This window comes from Terrapene carolina, unplaced genomic scaffold (genome assembly GCF_002925995.2).
Source record: "Terrapene carolina triunguis isolate 2854851 unplaced genomic scaffold, T_m_triunguis-2.0 Scaffold66, whole genome shotgun sequence".
Classification (NCBI taxonomy): domain Eukaryota; kingdom Metazoa; phylum Chordata; order Testudines; family Emydidae; genus Terrapene; species Terrapene triunguis.
This window is the reverse complement of record NW_020664417.1, coordinates 23,973,369-23,996,987: the sequence shown is the minus strand read 5'-3', so window position 1 is coordinate 23,996,987 and position 23,619 is coordinate 23,973,369. Positions and strand designations below refer to the sequence as shown.

The 23,619-nt window shown below is 42.9% G+C and overlaps 1 protein-coding gene across 1 annotated transcript in view; it reads left to right on the top strand.

The window, feature by feature from the left end:
* Positions 1-23,619, top strand: part of DCHS2 (dachsous cadherin-related 2) — a 238,094-nt gene that overhangs the window by 169,692 nt on the left and 44,783 nt on the right. Inside the window, exons 8-10 of the mRNA XM_024198243.3 lie at positions 7,957-8,114; positions 9,501-10,341; positions 13,830-14,069. Coding sequence (XP_024054011.2) covers positions 7,957-8,114; positions 9,501-10,341; positions 13,830-14,069 — 1,239 coding nt within the window. The remainder of the gene's footprint in view (positions 1-7,956; positions 8,115-9,500; positions 10,342-13,829; positions 14,070-23,619) is intronic.

The following is a 23,619-nucleotide window of genomic DNA, read 5'->3' as shown; positions in this document are numbered from 1 at the left end:
TGTCCCTTCACATAAATGTCAAAGAGCTCAGGCAGTACGGTTGGCGTGCGTGGCCTTTCGTGGCAGTCTGGTCAGGGTCCTCATGGACAGCACTGCCGCCATGTACTACATCAACAGGCAAGGCAGGACTCGCTCCCTAGCCCTCTGCCGGGAAGCCCTGAGCCTATGGGAGTTCTGTATAGCCTCAGCAGGATCTTCTCCCCCCAGTACGAGTGGTTGCTCCACCTGGAGGTCGCTGACAGGCTCTTCCGAGAGTGGGGAGTTCCCCAGGTCGACCTCTTTGCAACCCGCCAGAACCGGCATTGCCCCCGGTTCTGCTCTAGGGGAGGGTTGGGGAGGGGTGCGATCTCCGATGCGTTCCTCCTGCGGTGGTCGGGCCGGCTCCTTGACGCTTTCCCACCGTTCCCCCTCATCGACAAAGCCCTGCAAAAGGTAAAAGCAGACAAGGCGAGAGTCATCCTCATAGCCCTAGCGTGGGCCCGCCAACACTGGTACGGGACCATCTTTCGCCTCTTGGCGGCCCCCCTGAGGACGCTGCCGCTTCGCCCGGACCTCCTCTCCCAGAATGGGGGCCGCCTCCTCCATCCCAATCTAGCCACGCTCCACCTGACAGCGTGGTTGCTCAGTGGCTAGACGAGGAGGAGGGCAGGTGTTCGGAGCAGGTAAGGCGGGTCCTCCTGGAAAGCAGGAAGCCGTACATACATGGTGAAGTGGTCCAGGTTCTCCAAGTGGGCGAGTGAGCGGGGAGTCTCACCCTCCTCCGCACCTCTCCAGCTTATCCTGGACTACCTCCTGTTCCTTAGGACCCAAGGTCTGGCACCCGCCTCGGTCAGGGTACACCTGGCGGCCATATCGGCCTTCCACCCGCCGGTGCAAGGGCACTCGGTCTTCTCCCACTCTATGACCTCCTGCTTCCTGACTTGACTGTTCATTCCCATACGCTAGACCCCCCGTGCCACAATGGGATCTGAACCTGGTTTTGTCACGACTCACGGGTCCTCCCTTTGAACCCCTGGCCACGTGTTCCTGGTCTCACCTCTCATGGAAGGTGGTCTTCCTTGTAGCAATCACGTCGGCCCGCCATGTCTCGGAACTCAGGCCTTGACCTCGGAACCCCCCTATATGGTCTTCCACAGGGATAAGGTCCAGCTTTGCCCACACCCAGCATTCCTCCCGAAGGTGGTCTCCACCTTCCATATGGATCAGAGCATCTTTCTCCCCATGCTCTGTCCTAAGCCCCATTCCTCCAACGAGGAACGCCGCCTCCACACACTCAATGTACGTAGAGCGCTGACATTTTACTTGGATCTGACCAAACCATTCCGGAAATCCTCGCAGCTTTTTGTTGCCTTGGCTGAGCGGGTGAAGGGGCAACCTATTTCCACCCAGTGTCTTTCCCGCTGGATTACCTCGTGTATATGCACGTGTTATGACCTGGCAAGGGTTCCCCCGCCACCAATCATTAGGGCACACTCAACGAGGGCTCAGCTTCATCAGCTGCCTTCGTAGCCCATGTCCCTATCCAAGACATTTGTAGAGCGGCCACTTGGGCCTCAGTTCACACGTTCACTTTGTATTACACGATCGTCTCCCAGTCTAGGGATGACGCCGGGTTCGGCAGGGCGGTACTCCTTCCCGGTCTATCGTGAACTCCTACCCACCTCCAACAAGGATAGCTTGGAATCACCTACTGTGGAATACACATGAACAATCACTCGAAGAAAGGACAGTTACCTGTTCCGTAACTGGCATTCTTCGAGATGTGTTGCTCAGGTGTATTCCACATCCTGCCCTCCTTCCCTTCTGTCGGAGTTGTCCGGCAAGAAGGAACCGAGTGTGGGGGGAGTGCACAGCTCCCCTTATAGCGCGGTATAGAGGCGCCACTCTAGGGATCGCAGTGGCGCTCCCCCAGTACGGGTACTGCTAAGGGAAAATCTTCTGGCACCTGTGCACGTGGCGAGCACGCACACCTACTGTGGAATACACCTGAGCAACACATCTCGAAGAACGCCAGTTATGGAACAGGTAACTGTCCTTTCTGCTCCTATGTCATCACTCATAGAATAACTGGTAATCTGTACACAGTCATATCCTCAAAAACCTATATCTTTATGGCATCAGTAACTGAAAATTGATCTATCTGGACTAGTTTACTCCTGTTAATTATACAGTAGCATTTCGAAAAAGTGCACCTGTCTTTACATTTCCATTGCTTCATAAAATACGCCTGTCATCTTAAAACCACGCAGTAGCACTGGAAAATACAGCCTTTTACAACTCTTTGCCTAAAGCAATTCCATTCACAATAATTCCACAAAAACATCCAAGATATGAAATTTAGGAGTGTTCTCATACTGTTAGATTTAGGATAGATATGCAGTTACCACAACTAGAGGAGTTTACATGCCAGAGACATGCAGGGTGACAAAGGTCACAGCTGTCTCCCATAGACAAATCAAAACTCAAAACCGTGCTCTCTAGGGGAAGGAGGAGCCCAGACCTTAGTAGAGATGGGATTCACAAACTTCATGGACCCTGTGGTATCCACACTATTGGAGGGCCATGCCAGTGACTCCCTCTCACTCAGTGAAGACAAGACCCTTGCCTTCCTTCACCAGAGTGAATTGAAGTTGGCAAAAGTTCCTGAATTACTTACCGTCTCCAGTGATCAGGTTTCAAAATATGTGGAAACTTAAATGGGGCTTTTATATAGAATACAGTTCCTCTAGAAATCACATAGGAAAATAATTAAAATAATAGTATTTGCATATTGAGGTCACTTATATTTGAGAAAGTTCTAGTGTCATTCTGTGATTAGTCGCTAATGATAGCTAGGTTTTCAGAAACAGATTGTCACAGCTTTGGGATGCAGGGCTTGAAAACCAGTTGAGACAGCTAAATGAACTACGCAGCACCCTGAATGTCTATGTTCTAATGGCTGGAGGAACAGTCTGCTGCAGTTCATGATCGCACACCTCAAGCACTTCCACCTCCTCTTCATCCAGATTTGCAGTATGTGCTGCTTTGTATGGGAAAGAGCTAAGGAGCTTCCTGAGTATTGGAGAATAGCAGATAAATGAGAGAGCGAGCAGAACAGTGAGTGGATTGGGCAGCAGAGGGGAGGGAAGCACAGTGGAATAGAATACTAGGGCACCAGCAGGGAACTGGCCGGGGGGGAGCACTAGGCGAGTAGGGACCCAACCACCAGGAGACTAGGGTTTTCTCCTTTCCCCACTTCTTCCTCTCTCCTCAGTTTCTTTATTCCCCCCCCCCCTCTATTTCCCTTGTTCTCCCCTCCCCTTTATTAACAGGACATATTGAGGTGCATTGACTGAGCTGCAGTTGCCAGATGCATACTGCCTGTGGAGCACCAACTCAGGCAAATGCAGGGAGTGTTCACTCAAGAGCATTAACTAACAATAGGAATAGCAATTCCAGAATACCTCCCGGTGTGGACACTGTATTCCAGAATAAAAATCACTTTATTCTGAATTAATATTAGTGTGCTCACAATTGACAACAATCGTTTATTCCTCAATGGTTATTCTGATCAATTTCCCTGTTTAGAAGGCCCAAGTATCTAAATGTTATATGATTGTATTCCTTTTAACTGAAGGGAGGGGGTGTTGATTACGAGGGGTGTGGCTGCTCAGCTATTTTTGGCTCTTGGCGAGTAGGCTTATTTCTCAGGCTAGCAGGTGTCGGGTACGTTTTTTCAAGTCCTGATTACATTGGTGCATCAGAGTAGTAGAGGGCACAGGGAATTTTTTCCTTTCTCTCACACACCCACTTCAAAGGTATCCAGAACACTGGTGTTTTTGCTCCTCAAGCATTCATGAGAGAGGTGGGCTAGTGTGACCTGAGGCACTGTGCCCTCAAAAGGGGGCATGGCTGGGAAAGCAGGCCCTCTTCTTCCCCTTCAACTTTAAAGGCTAATGCTGGGGGCATTGTATGCTGCGAGAGTATATTATTTGCTGAGCACATTCTCCTTGCACCAGGGCAGGCATTTTACAAGACGGAGTACTCCACAGCCAGCATGTGATTGGCAACTGCTGCTGAGACAGTGCACCTCCACAGCCACCTTCAATGCAGTTGAGGCTGTAAAAGCCACACTGTTAAATTGAATTAATATTACTTCTGTTTAAATTGGGTGTTTTGAATTTTATATATCTCTATGAAATGTTGCACATAGAATTAGTGTATATTAACATTAGATAAATGACAATGACAATTACTTCATGTATGTTGTAACTTGAATTGTTTGCATTGTGTGTGTTGTGCATATATATTTACATTGTATATATTTGTTTTTGTACAGAGGTAACTCTAAAAATCTCTGGTTTAGATAACATCTCCTTGGTGTTTTCTTATTCTACCTCATATTTATGGAATCCTGAAACAATACCAAAACTATGTTAAGTAAATCAAAAGTGTGAAGTTTTAAAGTGTGGTCTAGATGTGTATTTTTGTCTTTTGTTATCCTGATTTTATAATTTATTAAATCAATAAAGATTTTTTTTTTAAATTCAGCTAATTGGATACCACCTTCATAAAATTGAAAAGGTTTGACTTAGAATTGTGCGGTGGATGGAAGTTCTGTTTTGTTAAGGATTTTGAGATTTCAGAATTTGGCTTCATTCCAAATCTAAGTGAAACTTTAAAATTTCAAAATTCTCCGAAAGAAAATTCCTCCGAAATTTGTTTTGGATCAATCACAACATTTTTATTTACAAAAATGAACCATTTTGTTTAGATTTTGACTTTTTATTGTATAATACATTACAATACATAATATAATACTAAATAAAAAATTCTAAACAAAAAATCATTTCAAAATGAGGGTTTTTTCTAACCTGTTTTTTTCTAAACAATTTCATGCAGCATTTTGTTTTCAGTAGAATTGCATTCTCTGATGGAAAATAGCTCCATCTAAGTTTTCCCAACCAGTTCTAGTTTTACTGTACTTTATTCATAAAACTTGCTTTTGACTGGTTGCTTATTTTTCTTTCTCTTATCAAGTAAGCAAGGTTAACTCCTCCTGTAGTTTTATTGACTGACACCAATCTTAGATGGTACTTCACACCATAACTGCACACCATTTGTACAGCATTACTTGAAAGAGGAAAAACAAATATAAGGCCTGATTCTGAGAGCTGCTGAGTACCCTCGACTACCATTGAAGTCAGTGAGAATACTCGTAGGAGCTCGCTCATGTTGTAACTACTTTACTTGGGTGGGGAGGTTGTTATTTAACGTAAGCTTCATTTTGTTAGAACACGAAGGATATTGTATTCATGCACATTTATTTATTATTAGTTTAAATTCTCTTTAATTTTCATTGTCAATTACTTTAAAATACATACTTTCTAGCAAATGTTATAAACATATGCTTATAGTTCTTTTTTTTTTTTTTGTCCTATTTTTTCTGTCTCCTTCAACTTTCTCTTTCACTGGAATTTTCTGACATAAAATGTTCCTTGGAATAATGGAGCGTAGCTGTGTATGCTGTGACACATGCTATTAAGGCCTTAAACACAAGCCTTACCAAGGGTTATATATGAAAACAATTGTATAGCAGCATTAATTTTCTGAAAATCAAGTGAAAAAGTGCAGAATACAATATTGTTCCATTACATATATTTGCTTGTTCACCTTGTGTCCTTTGGTTGGCAATTTCCCAGGTATGCTGTACGATAAAAAACAAGAATCAAACCAAAAGGGGGTTAATTGAGGCTTTAGAAATGTATATTCACTCTAAAATAACCTTGAAGAACAATGGAAAAATCTCCTACATATTGACAATCAAAGCCATGTTTTCACAATAGTCTCTTAAATTGCATGTTCAAAGTATCCAGAACCAAATATTTTGCAGATACAGGTGGAGTAAGGTAATTGAATGCATAAATGGTAATTTGTGTGCATCTGTCTAATTTGCATATGCAGATTGGGGGAACAAACAGCTTCATACTCAGGTTCTCTATGGAAATGTAGCTCTTTATGGATATTTTGTGTACTACATCTGTCTTTGATTTGTTTTTACCACAGTAGCTTATTAGAATGTGCTCACTGCAGCTGTATGAAATGGGTCCTTGGTCAGAAGAAAAGGTGCTCTTGCCCCTTTAAGGGCTTCCTGTGTAACTGGTAGCAGAGGGGGCAGGGGTATACTGGGCTGGAGCAGGAGGTGCTGACCCAGGTCAGGGGAGCCACTGCCCTTCTTGCTGACTGAATGAGGGGGACTTATTTATACCCCATGCAGCCCCCCTGAAGCCCTCTTTCACCTGGTTTAGGTTGGCAGCATCCACCCTCCCACCCATGAAATCTGAAAAGGCCTGGGTTCCTTCATGATGTGCTGTGGGTACTATGCTAGTCGCCCCTTTTTCCTTGGGGGCTGAGAAGGAATTTTTCCCTCACTGCCAGATTGGCTGAGGAGGGATGGGGGGAGGGGTTTGCCTTCCCCACAGTGGATTTGGGACCCAATGAAGTAGGATTGGGGGGGCTAGGCTATAATGTTGCAACTTAGTGCCTAAAACACGTGCCAGATTTCCAGTGCAGATACTCATTATGGAAGGGATATGGTTATTGGATAAAATGGATTGGAAAAGGATTGAAAGGAAAGTATCCTTTAACGGAGCTGAGGAAGTGGGGGTTGGGGCTCCTGTTTCAGATACAGTGGGGAGCTGATCCCCCACCTTTTATAGCCCCCTTAACCCTCATGTGAGGGGAGGACAGCAGCGTCCCAGCAACAGGATGGCTGGGACCAGGTTGGGGATTATGTGGAAATTTTTAAGGAAATGATGATGACCTGCGCTGGGCAATGTATTTTTAGGTATTCCCAGATATTTTAGGTGAATAAAGTTGCAGCCTAATTAAACCACATCCATTGTCTCCTGGCTGGATGACAGCAGCTATTATGCTATGCAATTATATTTGACACACAAGTACACCTTATTAAAAATACATGTGGCAATATATTGTACACACAATATTTTAAGGGGGAATTTTTTATAACAAATAAATTAGAATTTTCCAAATTCTTATGTATTTTAAATATTTTTTTGCACATTCTAGTAAAATTGGGGAGGAAATCTGCTATTTCATTCTAGGAATTTCATTATTTCAAGTGGGAGAGAGAATGCATAAATAGAGTGGTGTAGCAATACTCTTGTTAATTAACATTTCCTTTCCAGTCTAGAATAAATACTAATATGAAGTGGCTACTGGTGATAATTTAAATGAGAATGTACCAGTTATTGGCCATGTAGCCACTCTTTGTATAAACTGTAAAAGGGTAGTTTCTTATTATCCTATTTTGTTCTAGGGCAAATACACATAGGATTTTAACTCCCTTAGAGTACATGCAAAGTGTATTGTTCCATTCAAAGCAAATACAAGGCTAGATCATCATATTTACACTGCCCTAGATGAAGATCAGACTTTGAGAGTCACAATTCTGTTCCTGCTTCCTCCTTGCTTCATGTGGGAAGTAAGTCAGCCCTGTACCTGTCTCAGTTTACTTCCCCCTCCATGATAGTTCAGCTGCTAAGGCTCCACCCACTCTCTGCTCATGCCTATCCACTCCCTGTCCACTTTCCCTCTTGTGTAAGTAGCAGCCCTATGGGAGCTGATCTCCCCCTCATGCACAAACCAGTAATGTAGGTAGCCTGGTCATGGAAATAAGCGGGTGCCTTATACCTCGTAATCCCCATGAATTGGCATCTTGCGATTGAGCTCACAACAGATCATCCTAATTATGAGCTTGATCCTCAGAGGTGCGGAGTCCCCACAACTCCCATAGAAGTAAATGGGACTTGCAGATTCTCTTACCTCAGGGACATGCTCTGTATTGTTAATTACAAAGTACAGTAATATGTGACTATGGAAGGTGTGTCTTTGGGGAAGTGATACTGTATCTTCAACATTTATATTAACAGTAATTCATTTCTTTTTTTGCTGTAGAAGATAGTTTCGGTCACTTTCAGATTGATGCCAACAATGGCGAGTTAAGAACAACTGAAGCTCTTTCATATAATTGGAGACCTAACTACAGAATACTGGTCACTGCAAGTGACCAAGGAATTCCTCCTCTTCATGGACATGCAGTTGTTAACATCCAGGTACCTGTTAGTTTAGCACGGATTGGAAAACCGGTACTGTATTTTCAGTTTATTTTTTTTAATCTTTTAGAAACCCAAAGGATAAAGATGTTGAAAGTATATATTTTGATATAAAGAGCATATCTTCTCATCAGAATTCTCTCTAGTCTAGATATTGTTCTACTGAACCAGGAAATTAGAGGGTGAACACATTTTGGCTAATTTTGAAACCACTGCATTATTACGGGTTCAGAAGTTTGACGTGCAATTTACAACGTTCATGTCCTTTTAGGAAGCGATTGTGAACATAAGAGAAGAAAAATATCCAATAAAAAAGTTAAAAATGGAGCAGAGAGTAGGCAAAGTGAAAAGAAAACACAGAGAGACTGAAAATAGAGAAATCCTGAAGACAAAATACTTAAAATACATGCAATTTCCCTACTATACCATGCCCCTTCTCTGCCTGCCCACACTCCTCATGCTGGCCTGTATGGAGCTGTCAGAGAGACCAGCTCTGTCATGCATGGGGAGTGTTAAATCTACCTTCGTGCCCTCTCTGTAGCTACCCACCCGCTGTTCATCAGAACCACAGTAGATCTACTTTGTCAGGGATCTTCTATAATCCCTTAATTATAGGTTGAATATCACCCAGAATATTGTTCGTATATTACCAGTAGGAAGGTTAATTTTGGGTAGTTTTAAGGAATACGCTAAATATTTCTCAATCATGAGGCTGATGCAGCTCAATTATTGAAGAGTTTCTCCCATTCTGAGATCATTTCAGTGATCTGTGATGAAGGAAATTCTTGGACAATTTAACTAATCTCAACAAAATCAATTGCCTATTCATATTTGGCAAACTAAATTGTGGATGGTGATTTCTGTGGCAACACCACATCCCTGCCACAGGAGGGAAGGCAGCTCCAGAGTAAAACTGGATGAGAAACAGTTTTGCCATCCCATTAGAATTTGAAACTTTGAAAAATGTTCCCATCTCAGCTCTATTGAGGAGCTCTGCTGCGGGGAGAGAGCAGTGGGGATGGAGCCTCTTTGTGGAGCTCATGAGATTCAGGGGAGGGGAGATTACATCTTGTTCCCTACTCTGCTCCAACCTTGAGTGCAATGGTGGTTGGAAGGATAAATCTGGGTAGTGACTTGGAGGATTTTCTAAGGTTGATTTTTAACTTTTGTTAAATTGCAGGGGAAGAAGGGGGATTAATGCTTTTCCCTGTGTTACAAGTATACAATTGTGAAGTCTGTTCTGTCCTTGATGTCTCTTAATGGGAATTATGCATGAACAAGCTGCAAATGACTAGAGCCTCTTCATTAGTAAAGAAAAACTATACTGCAAAAAATCCCAATAGTAGCAATGGAAAAAATATTGCTGTCTTTGTGCTTTTGTTTCAGGTAATCCCATTTTCTAAAGGGAGATCTGTCTTTTCTCAAGATGTCAGGCACTTTGTCATACCTGAGAATTTTAAACCTGCACAAATATTGAGCTCGGTGAAGTTGCCTGGTCATTATCTGCAAACCAACAGAAAATTGCATTTTAGTATCTCTGAAGAAGAGGATGATGATCATTTTGAAATAGATAGTTCAACAGGGGATCTGTTTCTTTCCAAGGAACTTGACTATGAAACAATTTCTCACTTCCTTCTGAGAGTTGTCATGAAGGATTGTAATAAGAATCCTCCACAGAACTACACCGTTTTCCTCAGTATTGATGTAGAAGATCAAAATGACCACTCCCCTTATTTCCAGGATAACTTCATAGTGATTGGCATACAGGAGAATGTACCTGTTGGCACTCTGGTGTACACATTCAATGCAAAAGATGGAGATGGCAGTTTTCTGAACAGCAGAGTACAGTATTCCATAGAAACGAGTGACTCTGGTGAAAATCCATTTCTCATCCACCCTTTATATGGCACCTTGATCACAGCAATTCCATTAGACAGAGAGGTCACTCACTCAGTTGTCCTGACAGTGTCTGCATCAGATCAGGCAATAAACTTGACAGAGCGCAGACTTGGTTCCCTGACAGCAAAAATTGTCATTTTAGACATTAATGACAACAGTCCCAGTTTTGTTTCTTCCTCTCTTTCCTATGTCATGGAGAATGCAGAGGTAGGCTCTCTGGTACATCATGTAATTGCGGAGGATCCAGATGAAGGAAGAAATGGACAAGTTACATATCACATTCTTTCAGGCAATGAAAACAAAGCATTTCTGTTAGATAAAACCACAGGTACTGTATATTCTTTATAGATTCTTATGCTATGCTCATCACCATAATATCTGCCCACCTTTCAGGAGTGCATTGACCAGTGTGACTAACATCTGTCACAGTTTTGTTTTTTCAGCCTCTCTCTAAGGGGAGAAGTGTGTGCATTGGAGTGTTTTGTTTTAGATGTGTTTTATACACACACAGCTTTATATTAGAGAATGCAAGGTAAAAGGAGGGCACCTTGTACTTACAGAGGAAGATGGTGATATTTGTAATGGCCCTTAGTTCCCCCAGGAAAGCTCTGTCTCCTGCACAAGATCTGTAACACTGATATCATGTCCATTTCAAACATGAATCCAATTTTTCTCTTTTTATAAGGGGTGTGCAGTTGTACATCTTTTTCAGGAAATAGTTGCTACCACTTACTTTTGGTTTATACTCCCATTGCCAATCCTCTCTGTGATTGCAGGCCCATGTATCTTAACTGTTTGTCTGTGGAACTCCCATAACTTTGGGACAAATTTCTGGAACAAAAAAAAGATTTCTCTCACACTGCTCTTTTACTACCATGGGCACATAAATATTTTTTAAAAAGATTAAAAAGACCCCTCTCAGGTGTAGAATAAACATCACATTTCCTATATGAGAGAGAGAGAGAGAGAGAGACTATACATACAACAAACTGTCTGGCATTGGCATATGGACTTGGAGTTTATATTCTGTACCATTTACCAAACATCTGTAAAGTCCTCTGGACAAAAAAAGTTCCCTTTGGACCTGATCCTATATGTTTTATAGGACAACATTTCCTATTGTCTGCATGATGAGCAATACAGAATTGGCCCCTTTATAGCAAACTGTTGAACAGCACTACGGATCATTCATCAGAAAGCAATAGAGTAGGTGTCCTCCCTCTTGGTAATGAGAGTGTAACGAAGAGAGACAACACATACTTGCCAGACCTTGCTCTAGGACCTTCTCAGAGCTTGGAACTACTACATAGTAGTTTAAACTACAGCTAGAGGGTGACTTAAGAAAAACTAAAATTGTAGGGAAGGGGAAAAAGAAAGATTCAGAAGAAGAAATATCCCAGGAAAGCACAGATTTCGTGAATCTTGAACAACTAGTGTGTTTAATCAGTTTGCTTAATTATTTTTTCCATAAGGGAGAGGATACTAGTTGGTGAATACTTCAATACGTGAAAAGTGTATCTGTGTCACAAGGCTAATGGTTCTTATAAACAGACTTTCAGAGCTGTAGAACAGTTCAGGGTTGGGAAAAGTGCTGATTAAGAGTTCAAGGTGAATAAGTGTTAAAAAGATACTTTACTAAAACCTGACTTTCAAATCCTACTTTTCAATTAAACAGAGAAAAAAATGAAAGCAAAATATGAATGAACACACAGAAACAAAGTAAAGTATACACAATTCTGAGGAAGCAACAATATGAGTGTGTGTTAATACCATTTAGCAGTTCATTGTACTTTGAGGGTTTTGGAATACAGTGGCCACTGTGGGCTGGTCTTCAATCAATACAGCAGGAATCGATGTAGCAGGGCTAGTGAAGACCTGCTAATTCGATGGCAGATCACTCTCCGGTCAACCCTGGTACTTCAGCTCCCGAAGAAGAGTAAGGAAAATCGACTGGATAGCGTCTCCCATCGATGCAGCGCAGTGAAGACACCGGGGTAAGTCAACCTAAGCTTCGCCAACTCCAGCTACGTTATTCACATAGCTGTAGTAGCGTAACTTAGGTTGACTTACCTCCGTAGTGAAGACAGGCCCTGTGTAGTTACTATTTGAAAGACCCACATTTTGTTCATGAATTTAAAAATCCGACAAAGGGCCAATAAACCAAAAGAAAGCCAAAAAGGGCTATGTAAGTATACTTGTATGCTTAAAAAACAATTACCATAAAAATGGCACCGTTTTATTAAGTTCAGATCCCTCTTTGTATTCATAGTCACATCTGATGACTTTAGTGACAAAATGTTATTCCTGAGTTAGCACTACAGAGACAATGCAGATAAGAGATAGTGAGTTGGATTTTGTTCTTTCTTGTACACCAACACAGTTGTTTTCGAAGGGCTTGTCTACATGAACTTTAGTTCATGGCAAGCTGGGGTGTGACTCTACCCAGCCTGCCGGGGTCTAACTGTGTGGACCTTGCCGATGTGCATCAACAGTTCACTAAAGTGCTTTGGTTTGGTTCTTTTTGAAACAACTAGATCAAAGCACATTAATGAACTGTTAATGCACGTCAGCAGGGTGCATGTGGACAGTGAGCATGTGGCAGGCTAGTGTGAGGAGGAGTCCCCCACCATCTGACTGCAAACTAATTGTTTGTGAAGACAAACCCTTAGTTCTAATCAATTACACCAGTGCAACTCCACTGGAAGCCGATAGGGTACTTCTACACAGGGATAAAAGACCCGCAGTATCGCTGTGATAGGCCTGGGTCAGCTGACTCGGGCTTGTGGGGTTTGGGCTGCATGGCTAAAAATCACTGTGTAGACATTTGGGCTTGGGCTAGAGCCCAAGCTCTGGGACCCTGCAAGGGTGGAGGGTCCCAGAACTCAAGTTTCAGCCCAAGCCTGAATGTCTACACTGTGATTTTTCAGCCGTGAAGCCTGAGCCCCATGAGCCCAAGTGAGCTGACCCAGGCTAGCCACAGGTTTTTTATCCCTGTGTAGACATGAATGAAATGTGCTAATGCAGCGGTTCTCAACCAGCGGTCCAGGGCCCCCTGAGGGGCCGTGAGCAGGTTTCAGGGGGTCTGCCAAGTATGGCCAGCATTAGACTCACTAGGGATCAGGGCAGAAAGCTGTAACCCTGCCACACGGGACTGCAGCCCAGGGCACCAAGCCCCATCACCTGGGTCTGAAGCCAAAGCCTGAGCAACTTAGCTTCATGGGGGCCCGGGCAATTGCCCTGCTTGCTACCCCCTAACGCCAGCCCTGGCTTTTATATACAGAAAAACAATTGTGGCACAGGTGGGTGGTGGAGTTTGTATAGCATGGTGGTGGGATCTCAGAAAGAAAAAGGTTGAGAACCCCTGTGCTAAAGTCTTTAGCACAGAATTAAGAAAGCAGTGGGGTTACATGTATGTCACTGAGGGCGTAATTTGTCTAGTAGAATCTTTATCATGTGGTGATGATACAAGGAAAAAACACAGCCTGACTCACATATGGAGCCCAAGGCTGAGTTTGCAGGGCTGCCTAGAGGGTGCTGTGATATCACAGTGCTTTACAGAAGATAGAAGAAAATCATCTTATTTGTAAAGTGAACACATTTGATATAGAAATCAATGCCACATTTACGGAGTTTTACATTTTCAGAGCGAATTGCACATTAAGAGATCATATAAATATTTGCACTACTTGAGCTTCTCTTGGACTGCAGAGATTAAACGAATAGTGACTGACTATTGTGATAGTGTAATTTACTGTACTAAGGGGGGAGTGTTGTAATGAAACAATGCCCTTTTGACCTTTCTTTTCCTTATAACAGGGTTGCTAACCACAGCCTTTCCTTTGGACCATGAGAGTCAAGAATACTACAGTTTGACTATCATGGCTCTTGATGATGGCAGACCGGCACTCTCTGCAACCCAGATGCTGACTGTAAGCATTCTTGATGTAAATGATGAGAGGCCAGTATTTCAAAAGCCATTGTATGAAGCTGCAGTTTGTGAAAATCAAGATCCTGGAGAGTTTGTCATTAAGGTAGAAGCTGTAGACAGAGATTCAGGTAATTTCAATCATTTTAACCATTACTTTCATACTGGAAATAATGTTAATGACCAGATCTTGGCTCCTAATGTCTGTACATATGTTAGCCACCTAGTATTACTTGTAGCTGGGTCTGATTTAGTTTCAAAATCTGGCTCTTGGTTCAGAGTCTGAACCTACTTCCAAAGTATAGGGGGTGTTTAGAGTTGGGGTTTGAGTCAGGCCAATCTCTGTTTAACATGTCTAGTGTAAAATAGCTGCTCAGATGAGTGTGCAGAAATGGGTGGCAGATTACAGTATTGCCTTTGAATGAAAATTGTGAAAATAGCTAAAGCACGAGGGATACATCTACAGTGCACTAAAAGACCTGTGGCATTGCCACAGCTGACCCACGTCAGTTGATTTGGTCTTGGGCTGTGGGGCTAAAAATTGCTGTGTAGACGTTCGGGCCTGGGCTGGAGCCCAGCCTCTGAAACCCTCGGGGCTGGGGGTGGGAGGTGGTGGAGGCAGTCTCAGAGCCCAGATTCTAGCCCAAGCCTAAACATCTCCACTGCAATTTTTAACCCCATGTGCCCAAGTCAATTGACTTGGGCTCTGAGACTTGGTGCCTGGATTTTTTATTGCAGTGTAGGCATACTCCATATTTCTAAACCTATGAATGAAGGTGGACTCCCCAGTAAGGTTTCACTCTTCTCCATGGAAAATTCAAGCAAGCCAGGGAAAATGAGAAAAATAGAAATAGTCTTTCTTGTTTTGCTTAGCGTTTGCTGAAATCAGAATCTAGTTTTGAATATTCAAGACCAAATACCAAAACTGTATACAGTAGGTTGTTTCCCATTTCCAGATTCCAAAGTATAAATAATCAGCAAAGAAAAAGTGTAGAAGACTACCACAGCTGAGTAAAGTGATGTTGCCAGATGAAAATCTACAAAAAGAAATTACTCAATAATAACACATTAAATAATTAAAACCAAAAGACTATTTAAACTATAATTTATCTTGTCATCCTTTATGTTGTTTAATCTTTGCATTTCACTTAGGCATTCTGATCCACATGTGCGGAGCCCCAGTGAAGTCTAGGGATTCTGTCCAGAGGTCCATCTGCACAGATCACATTGGAGGATTGGGTTCTTAGATTTGATGCTGAAACTTGTCTGGTCAGGTTCGATTTTTGGCTCTCATGCCCTAGCGTAATGCTGCAGTGTTTGGGTTGCAGACACTAAAGGGGAATGTTTAAATTTATTAAAAATTTATATTTAAAAGGCTTCATATTATATCTACTAATACTGGGCTAGAGAGAACATTTATTTAAACAAAAGGCAGAAAAACTAAATGTTGCCTCAAGCTATGTAGCAATGTCCCTTTAAAACATACTTCCCAAATGTCAGATTTTCCCAGGAAGGGGCCTTTTGCTCCAGCACCTTATATAAAAAAGTTTACATTAGGTTAGCTGTGAGCATATTTTCAGGGTGAAATCCTGGTTCCATTGAAGTCGATGGCAAAACTCCCTATTGACTTCAGTAGGCCAGAATTTCATCCTCTGTGCTTGAAGAAAGAATATTATTACAAAGGACTTGATTCTCCTGCTTTTGAAGTGAATGACAAAACTTCAGTTGATATCAGTGAGCGTAGAATCAGGGCTAAATTTTGGGAAACCATCACTTAAAAGAAGTAGATCTAGAATTGTGTGGGAAACTGATGTGGAAGGCAGTCAGTGATTTTTTCCCCAAAACTTGAAATACTAAAATAAATGTAAACTAAGTTAAAGTCATTATTAAAGTCAATATCTGCAACTTCTATTCCTTCTCAGCAGAATATTTTCTAGTGTTTAAAAGTTACTTTACTAGATAAAGATACTTTTATAGTAATGGAACCAGCAAATGTGCATTAATCTCTTCTGGCCAGAGAGGGGCACTGTCATCCTAGATTTTTGTTGTAATAGCACAGAAAAGGAATCTTGACCTAGAAGCCAGCTGCAGATTTGTAACATGATGAAAAATTGAGGACCTGAAGACTGTTTATTTTTTAAAATTAATAACACTAATATTTTTTTCAGAGACATACAAAATGGATGAGGAAGAGGGTTCCTCATATACTCACTTCCTCTTTACCACATGCTTTCTTCCTCCACATATGTTTTGCAGTATAGTATAATGCTTTGCTACATTAAAAAACAATTGTTAAAGAGCTGGTTAACAAAACCATCCTCTATACTCAGCAAGATTTACAATTCTACTACTGTGCTCACAATCATTGTGAAAGGCAGGTCTGAGGGGGACAGACCAGTGGAGATACTGTGTAGGAAGGACTCTTCATGCCCATGTGTGCCACATATGTGCACAAGCTGTACCTAGGAGACCACTGAAGGGAAGAAGTAGGCAGGTAACCCCACCGGTCCATGCATGGTGTGAATCTACATGGCCCAAAGCCAGCATAACAGCTGAGCAGTATCTCTGTCCACCCCTTACCACATGCCCCAAAAAAGTATTATTTTTATTTATTTTTTGTTAATCACCAACAGCATGTTCAACACTGTACTCAATATAGAAGTGAAGGCAATACCTGATGTGAACAGTTTACAATCTAAAAGAAGGATGCAGAGAAGCATGGGAAATTTGCTTGAACTCCACCCCCACCCAATCCCCGTAATTATTTTTTACTCCTTTCTTGTGGGCAATGCAGAAGTGAAAATTGTGGGAGCATTTAGAATGAGGAGGTGGTAGTGGAGGCTTGGGAAAATGAGATAGGAAGGACATTCCAAGCATAAGGGGTGGCATAAAACAGTAGCCAGCAGCAGGCTGTCTGCATAGATGCATTGGGTTGGATCAGTATGTTGTGGCTGAAGGTTCCTTCCTCTAGTTCTGTTATTTTTGAACAGATTTTCTGGTAACCACAGTCCTTCTGTTGGGGCTTTTTCTCACATTATCAGAATTTGGCCCAATATTACGTGTATATTGCAGTACTAGTCAAACCCAAAACCAAAAGGTGGGGAAACATACAACGTGGTTAAATAAGCATACAGCATGTTGAAATAAATGTTATTTGCTTTTTTATATATTTGAGAATAATGCCACAATTATTTTTTGCGTATGGGCTGTCACCTTGCTTTTTGAATTACATCGGTGGATAGAGCTACATTTCACATCCACAAAGTTACTTCTTTGCCCTATATATAGGGCTTACTTTCCTCCCTTCACTGATTCTTTTTTCATCTCATGTGTTCCTTGACTGGCCACATGGAGGAGTCCTGTTTACTGCCAACTGCACCTTCCAGTCTTCTCTTCCTCACTAGTTCTCCCACTTTGTAGATTCTCTCCCTATAGAAAAGGAAAAGCATGCAGCTGTAAATTAGTTTGTGTTTGACTCAGGCTTCCAGTCTGACCACCACTTTGAAGTATCGGTTATGAAAGACTGTGCATTAGTAGCTGAGGCCACTTCCACTCATTTTGACATCCATTGGACATCCTGCTCCACCAACTCCCACCAGTGGACCACAGGAAGAGACCTTTAACCATTAGGCAAGCAGCCATTGCATTTCTACTGGCACCCCAGACTGCCCCCTTTTCTCTCAGAAGGAAGACCTCTTGCATTGTATGAGAGGGCCTGTGCTCCTGTAGACTCTCCACCTGCCCCACAGGAGCTCTAACTCTGTTGTCTCCTTCTTCTGGGCCATTGCACCCAGGGAGCTGTCTTGTCCTAAATTTTGAGCAGTTTCTCCTGAGTATGCTTCCTGTGAGTTCCTCAAGCTGCATCCCAAAAACTGTCTGGAGACACATGCTTCCTGCAGGTCCAATAGGAGTGTATGCTACAAACAACCCACAAATCTAAGCTCTCAGACATGAGAGCAAAGATATCTGCAGAATATTTCAACTAGGTAAGATACTTGGGTTGAGGAACCCCCTTTATAGCAAAAATCTTGGGCTTTGAACCAGCTCTATGTGTATCTAATAAGTTCTGCCTTTAAGCTCCTGCTCACTATTGTCTGCAATTCCAAATGTGAGTATCCTGAAAACAAAATCAGAGTATTAATAGGGATCTCAATACCATAAACCTGGATGAGATTTTTTTTCGGCTTTTGATGTGCAGAAAGAGTTGCTTCAAGTATAGGAACTCAATACTATAGCTGGGAAGCAGTGCCTTGTCCTCAGAGGAGTCCTGTTCAGAAGTCCCTGTTTCCAGAGAGTGTGTAGTAATCTTCTTGCCGTGTCCTCATACTGCTTTCCACCACATCTATGCATACGTGATTGCCTGATCATTGCACTCTGCCAGGTCACTGGAAGAGCATGCACACTCGAGCAGCTGGCATTGCAGGAGAAACTTCATATTTGAGGCTCTCTGTTGTAGTCACAGGTATTGAGGTTAGTGATGTAGCCCCACTTGATCATTGCATCTCTAGACTGGCCAACTACTGTGCGGAGTTGATTAAGACAAAACCTTATAGTCCAGAGTTGTTCTTCACTGAGTAGTAGGTGTTCAACTGGTGGGGGCCAGAGCACACAGGCTACAGGGACATTATCTACCCTTGTTTGCCATATTGAACCGTTGCCTGTTTGGGTGACAATGTTAAGGGGTTAATGGTGGCAAGAAAATTTTGTCATATCTTTAGGCAACTAAGCATCAGTATTAAATCATATAGAAGATGTCTTGGATCTGTGCATTGCTTTGTGCACTCTGCTAGCAACTTTCCCGCGTATATCGGGGAGCAATACTTGCGAGGATATAGAGGCTGTTGACATGCGTGGGCTTAAGTATAGGGTCTAGCTTCTTTGTATTAGGGGGTTGTACCCACGCTGCACAGGCATATTCATCAGAGGAGTAGCAAAGTGCAAGTGCTGTTGATCGCAGTGTGGATGGATCTGCACCACTCTTTGATGTAACCAGCTTGCTGAAAACATTGTTTTGTATGGTAACTTTGGCTTTGGTTTTCTCAATGTGAGTTCTAAAGGAGAGTGTGTGGTCAAGAGTAACAGCGAGGAATATGGGATTTATGGAATGAGTAAGTGTGTAGTAAATATAAGGTGCAGTAAATAGTCCTGCTTCATTCATTGCATATTAGTTGTAAGATGCAGTAGCATTTTGCAGCTTAGGAATGCTGCAGGAGAGCAGCTACAGAGACTTCTCACCTACTGTAGAGCTTCTGAGCTCTGCAACAGAGAGGATACTGTGGAGCCAAGAGTTAGAGTAAGAGGGAGCATGGGGGAGCCTGGCTGTCCATCCTCCTGACTTTTCTCTGGCTAGTGAAGTACAAACTCTTCAGATGGGAGATTCTGAATGGTGGAAAAGTGTTTCCTCATTGTGGGTTTGTTGGGCTCCAAGCCTTTTTTACCAGTAGTTGGAGCAAAGTTCCACTCAAACTTCCAGAAAAATAATTCCACTTGGGCAGAGAAAAATTCTGTTAAAAAGGGAATGTTTCAGAAAGTTATAAGCAACTGGAAAAGGGGGGTTGGAATGGAAACATTTAAGCTTCCTTAGCAAGAGCTGTCAATAGTGCACCTCCAGAGTCTAAATATGTCACTTGTTCTGCCAGGTGTGTGATATTGTAATGCACTGAATGTATGACCACCACTTCCCTCTCCTGGATAGAGTGTCAGTGTTTATCATCCTCTAATAGACTTGCGGTCCAGTGGCTGGAGGCCTGAAGGGAGGATATTATAAGCATTCCCACACTGGCAATTAATCAAGAATGTCCTCTAGCTCAAAGGATAGAAGCTTGTGGTTTTTATTTTAAAGGTTAGAAATTTTATTTCTAATAGTGCATTTATGTGGTTAGCTGACTGTTATGGTAGCTATGTGTCTGTAGCTTTGGCTACAAGTAATGACCGTTGTGAAGAATCTGTCCATGAAGGCCTTAATTCAAGGCCTTTAGTTGCAAAAGGACACAGGCTTTCATCACAAGTTCATGTCATCTCTACCCCTAATTCAGCAGTTATCTTCTTTCTCCATTTACAGTGTTTGTACTTTCAGATGTAGCTAATGATTGCTACATGCAGTCGACTTGTATCAGCTAATGTAGCCATTTTCTAAACAGTTAGAGCTGCAGTGATGCTTTTATATTTAGGTAAGATATACTTTGCATGGGGAAGGGCTGCCGTGGGTTGTTGACCTTTAATTTTGTATGAGGTTACTCCAGGGTTGTCTTTTCCATTACATGGTTTTTCTCTTATCTAGAAAGATGTAAGAGTATATTTAATGTATCCTCTTTCTCCTACACAACTTTTCTTGTATTGTGAATGAACATGTTATCCCTTTGAATTAATAAGAAGCAAGTCCATTTACAGTAGTTAGTCCCTTAATCAAATGACAATAACTTCATTAAGGTGTATGAATCTGTTTCAACAAGGCTAATAAAAAGAAAAACAAGGCCTTGGCTGGCAGGCCTTTTTTTCTCCTCTCACACTGAGTTTACATGAATACAGCTCCCACTCTAATGGAGTTAGGGTGACCAAACAGCAAGTGTGAAAAATCAGGACAGGGGGTGGAGGGTAATAGGAGCCTATATAAGAAAAAGACCCAAAAATCGGGACTGTCCCTATAAAAGCGGGACATTTGGTCACCCTAAATGGAGTTTATCCTGATTTCCTCTGGTGTATGTGAGAACAGAATCAAGTCCAGGGTGTTTGAGCCTAAATAGCTTCAGAATTTGCTAAGAACTCCAACCTTTTCCAGGTGCATTAACTGTACCTAAACTACTAATAGTCTGTTGTTGGTTTAAAAAAAAACAGAAAAATGATCGACTGCAACTTGTGAAAAGCTGGAAATATACTTGCACAATAGTACAAGATGAATGCAAGTTGCCCTTGGTGTATAATGTAGGATTAATCTCATTAAAGTTAATAGTGTGAATGATCTTACTCTATAACCAATTATGGAAATGATGTTATACTTTTCTCAGGAGAGCATTGAAACCACAAGAAAAATGGGAGAAATTATTTTGAATCCATAATGGATAGGAATGTGGAATCAGATTTATCCGTCTACACAGGAGGCAGGCAGCTTTGAAAAGAAATATAATCCCTCCCTTTGCTAATCTCCTTATTCTCCAAAGCAGGGGTGGGCAAACTACAGCCCGCGGGCTGGATGTGGCCCACGAGCCGTTTTAAACCGGCCTGCGAGCCGCACCATGCCGCTCAGCCCCGCTCTGGCAGGGGCGCTGGGTCGGGGGCCACACCACACGGCTTCCTGAAGCCGCGGCATGGCCCCACTCCGGCTCCTATGTGCTCCAATGGGAGCTGGAGATGGGGCAGCGTGCAGAGCCGCCTGGCCATGCCTCTGCGTAGGAGCTGGAGAAGGACAAGCCCCTGCTTCCGGGAGCCGCTTGAGGTAAGCGTCACTGGGAGCCTGCACCTCCTGAGCCTCTCCCCATGCCCCTGCCCCAGCCCTGATCCCCCTGACACTCTCCAAACCCCTCAATCCCAGCCCGGAGCACCTTCCTACACCCCAAACCTCTCATTCCCAGCCCCACCCCCGAGCCCGCACCCCCAGCTGGAACCTGCACCCCTTCCTGCACCCCTGCCCCAGCCCTGATCCCCCTACCGCCCTCCAAACCCCTCAGTCCTAGCCCAGAGCACCCTCCTACACCCCAAACTCCTCATCCCCAACCCCACCCCAGAGCCCGCACCCCCTCCTGCACCCCAACCCCAATTTTGTGAACATTCATGGCCCGCCATACAATTTCTATTCCCCGATGAAAAGTTTGCCCACCCCTGTTCCAGACACACCCAGACATGGCAGTGATCCCATACTATACGCCAAGTGATATGTCTGCATGTATAATCAGGAATTACACAGGACAACGTTATAATGAGCTCATTAAATAGCAATCAAGGTGTTCGAAGGACTAATTAGGACTATAGTATGGAGTTCATACTTGTAAACTCATAGACTCATAGACTTTAACGTCAGAAGGGACAATTATGATCATCTAGTCTGACTTCCTGCACAATCCCTAACCTATGTCTAAGCTATTGAAGTCCTCAAATCATGGTTTAAAGACTTCCCAGAGAACAGAAGGGTGTGCTGTCTGCCGGGTGCTAAGATACGGGATGTGGACCTGAGGCTGAAGAGGATCCTAATGGGAGCAGGAAAGAATCCACTGATTGTCCTTCATATGGGAACAAAGGATATGGCTAGATTCTCACTGGAACATATCAAGGGAGACTATGCCAGGCTGGGGAAGATGCTTAAGGAAATCGAGGCTCAGGTGATCGTCAGTGGGATTCTGCCTGTTCCTAGAGAAGGGCAACAAAGGTGTGACAAGATTATGATGATCAACAGATGACTCAGGCAGTGGTGCTATAAGGAGGATGTTGGGATGTATGACCACTGGGAGGCATTCGTGGACAGAGGACTGTTCTCTCGGGATGGACTTCACCTGAGTAGGGAGGGAAATAGACTTCTAGGATAGAAGCTGTCACAACTGATTAAGAGAGCTTTAAAGTAGGAATTTGGGGGAGTTGGTTGGGAGATGTCCAGGTAATCTCTATGTCGGATTTTAACATTGAGAGGGAAGAAAACGAAGTAAGAAAGGATACAGCTGTGGGTAGGAGAATGGACATAAGGAGGAAGGGTAGTGAAGATACCAGTCTAATAGGTGATACTAGCGGTAGAATGTCTGTGCCTAATCGGGTAAAGAATGTGAGTGAAGCCAAACAGCAAAAATTAAGATGTTTGTACACCAATGTGAGGAGCCTAGGTAACAAAATGGAGGAACTAGAGTTACTGGTGCAGGAGATGAAGCGAGATATTATAGGAATAACAGAAACATGGTGGAATAGTAGTCATGCCTGGAGTACAGGTATTGAAGGGTATGTGTTGTTTAGGAAAGACAGAAATAAAATGAAAGGTGGTGGAGTAACATTGTATATCAATGTACTGTAAAGAAATAAGAAGTAATGGAATGGATAAGAGTCTGTCTGGGCAAAAATCACATTCGGGAAGAAAGCTATTAGAGCCTCCCCTGGGACAGTGCTTGTGGTGTGCTATGGACCACCGGGATCTGATTTGGATATGGATAGAGACCTCTTTAATGTTTTTAATGAAGTAAATACTAATGGGAATTGTGTGATCATGGGAGACTAACTTCCCAGATATAGACTGGTGGACAAGTGCTAGTAATAATAATAGGGCTCAGATTTTTTTCCTGGATGTGATAGCTGATGGATTCCTTCACCAAGTAGTTGCTGAACCAACAAGAGGGGATGCCATTTTAGATTAATTAAAGACGAAGATTTCTAACCATCAGAGGAGTGAAATTCTGGAACAGCCTTCCAAGGGGAGCAGTGGGGGCAAAAGACATATATGGATTCAAGACTAAGCTTGATAAGGTTATGGGGGGGGATGGTATGATGGGATAGCTAATTTTGGCAATTAATTGATCTAGACTATCACTGTTAAATATGCCCAATGGCCTGTGATGGGATGTTAGATGGGGTGGGATCTGAATTACTACAGAGAATTCTTTCCTGGGTGCTGGCTGATGAGTCTTTTCCACATGCTCAGGGTTTAGCTGATCGCCATATTTGGGGTGGAGAAGGAATTTTCCTCCAGGGCAGATTGGCAGAAGCCCTGGG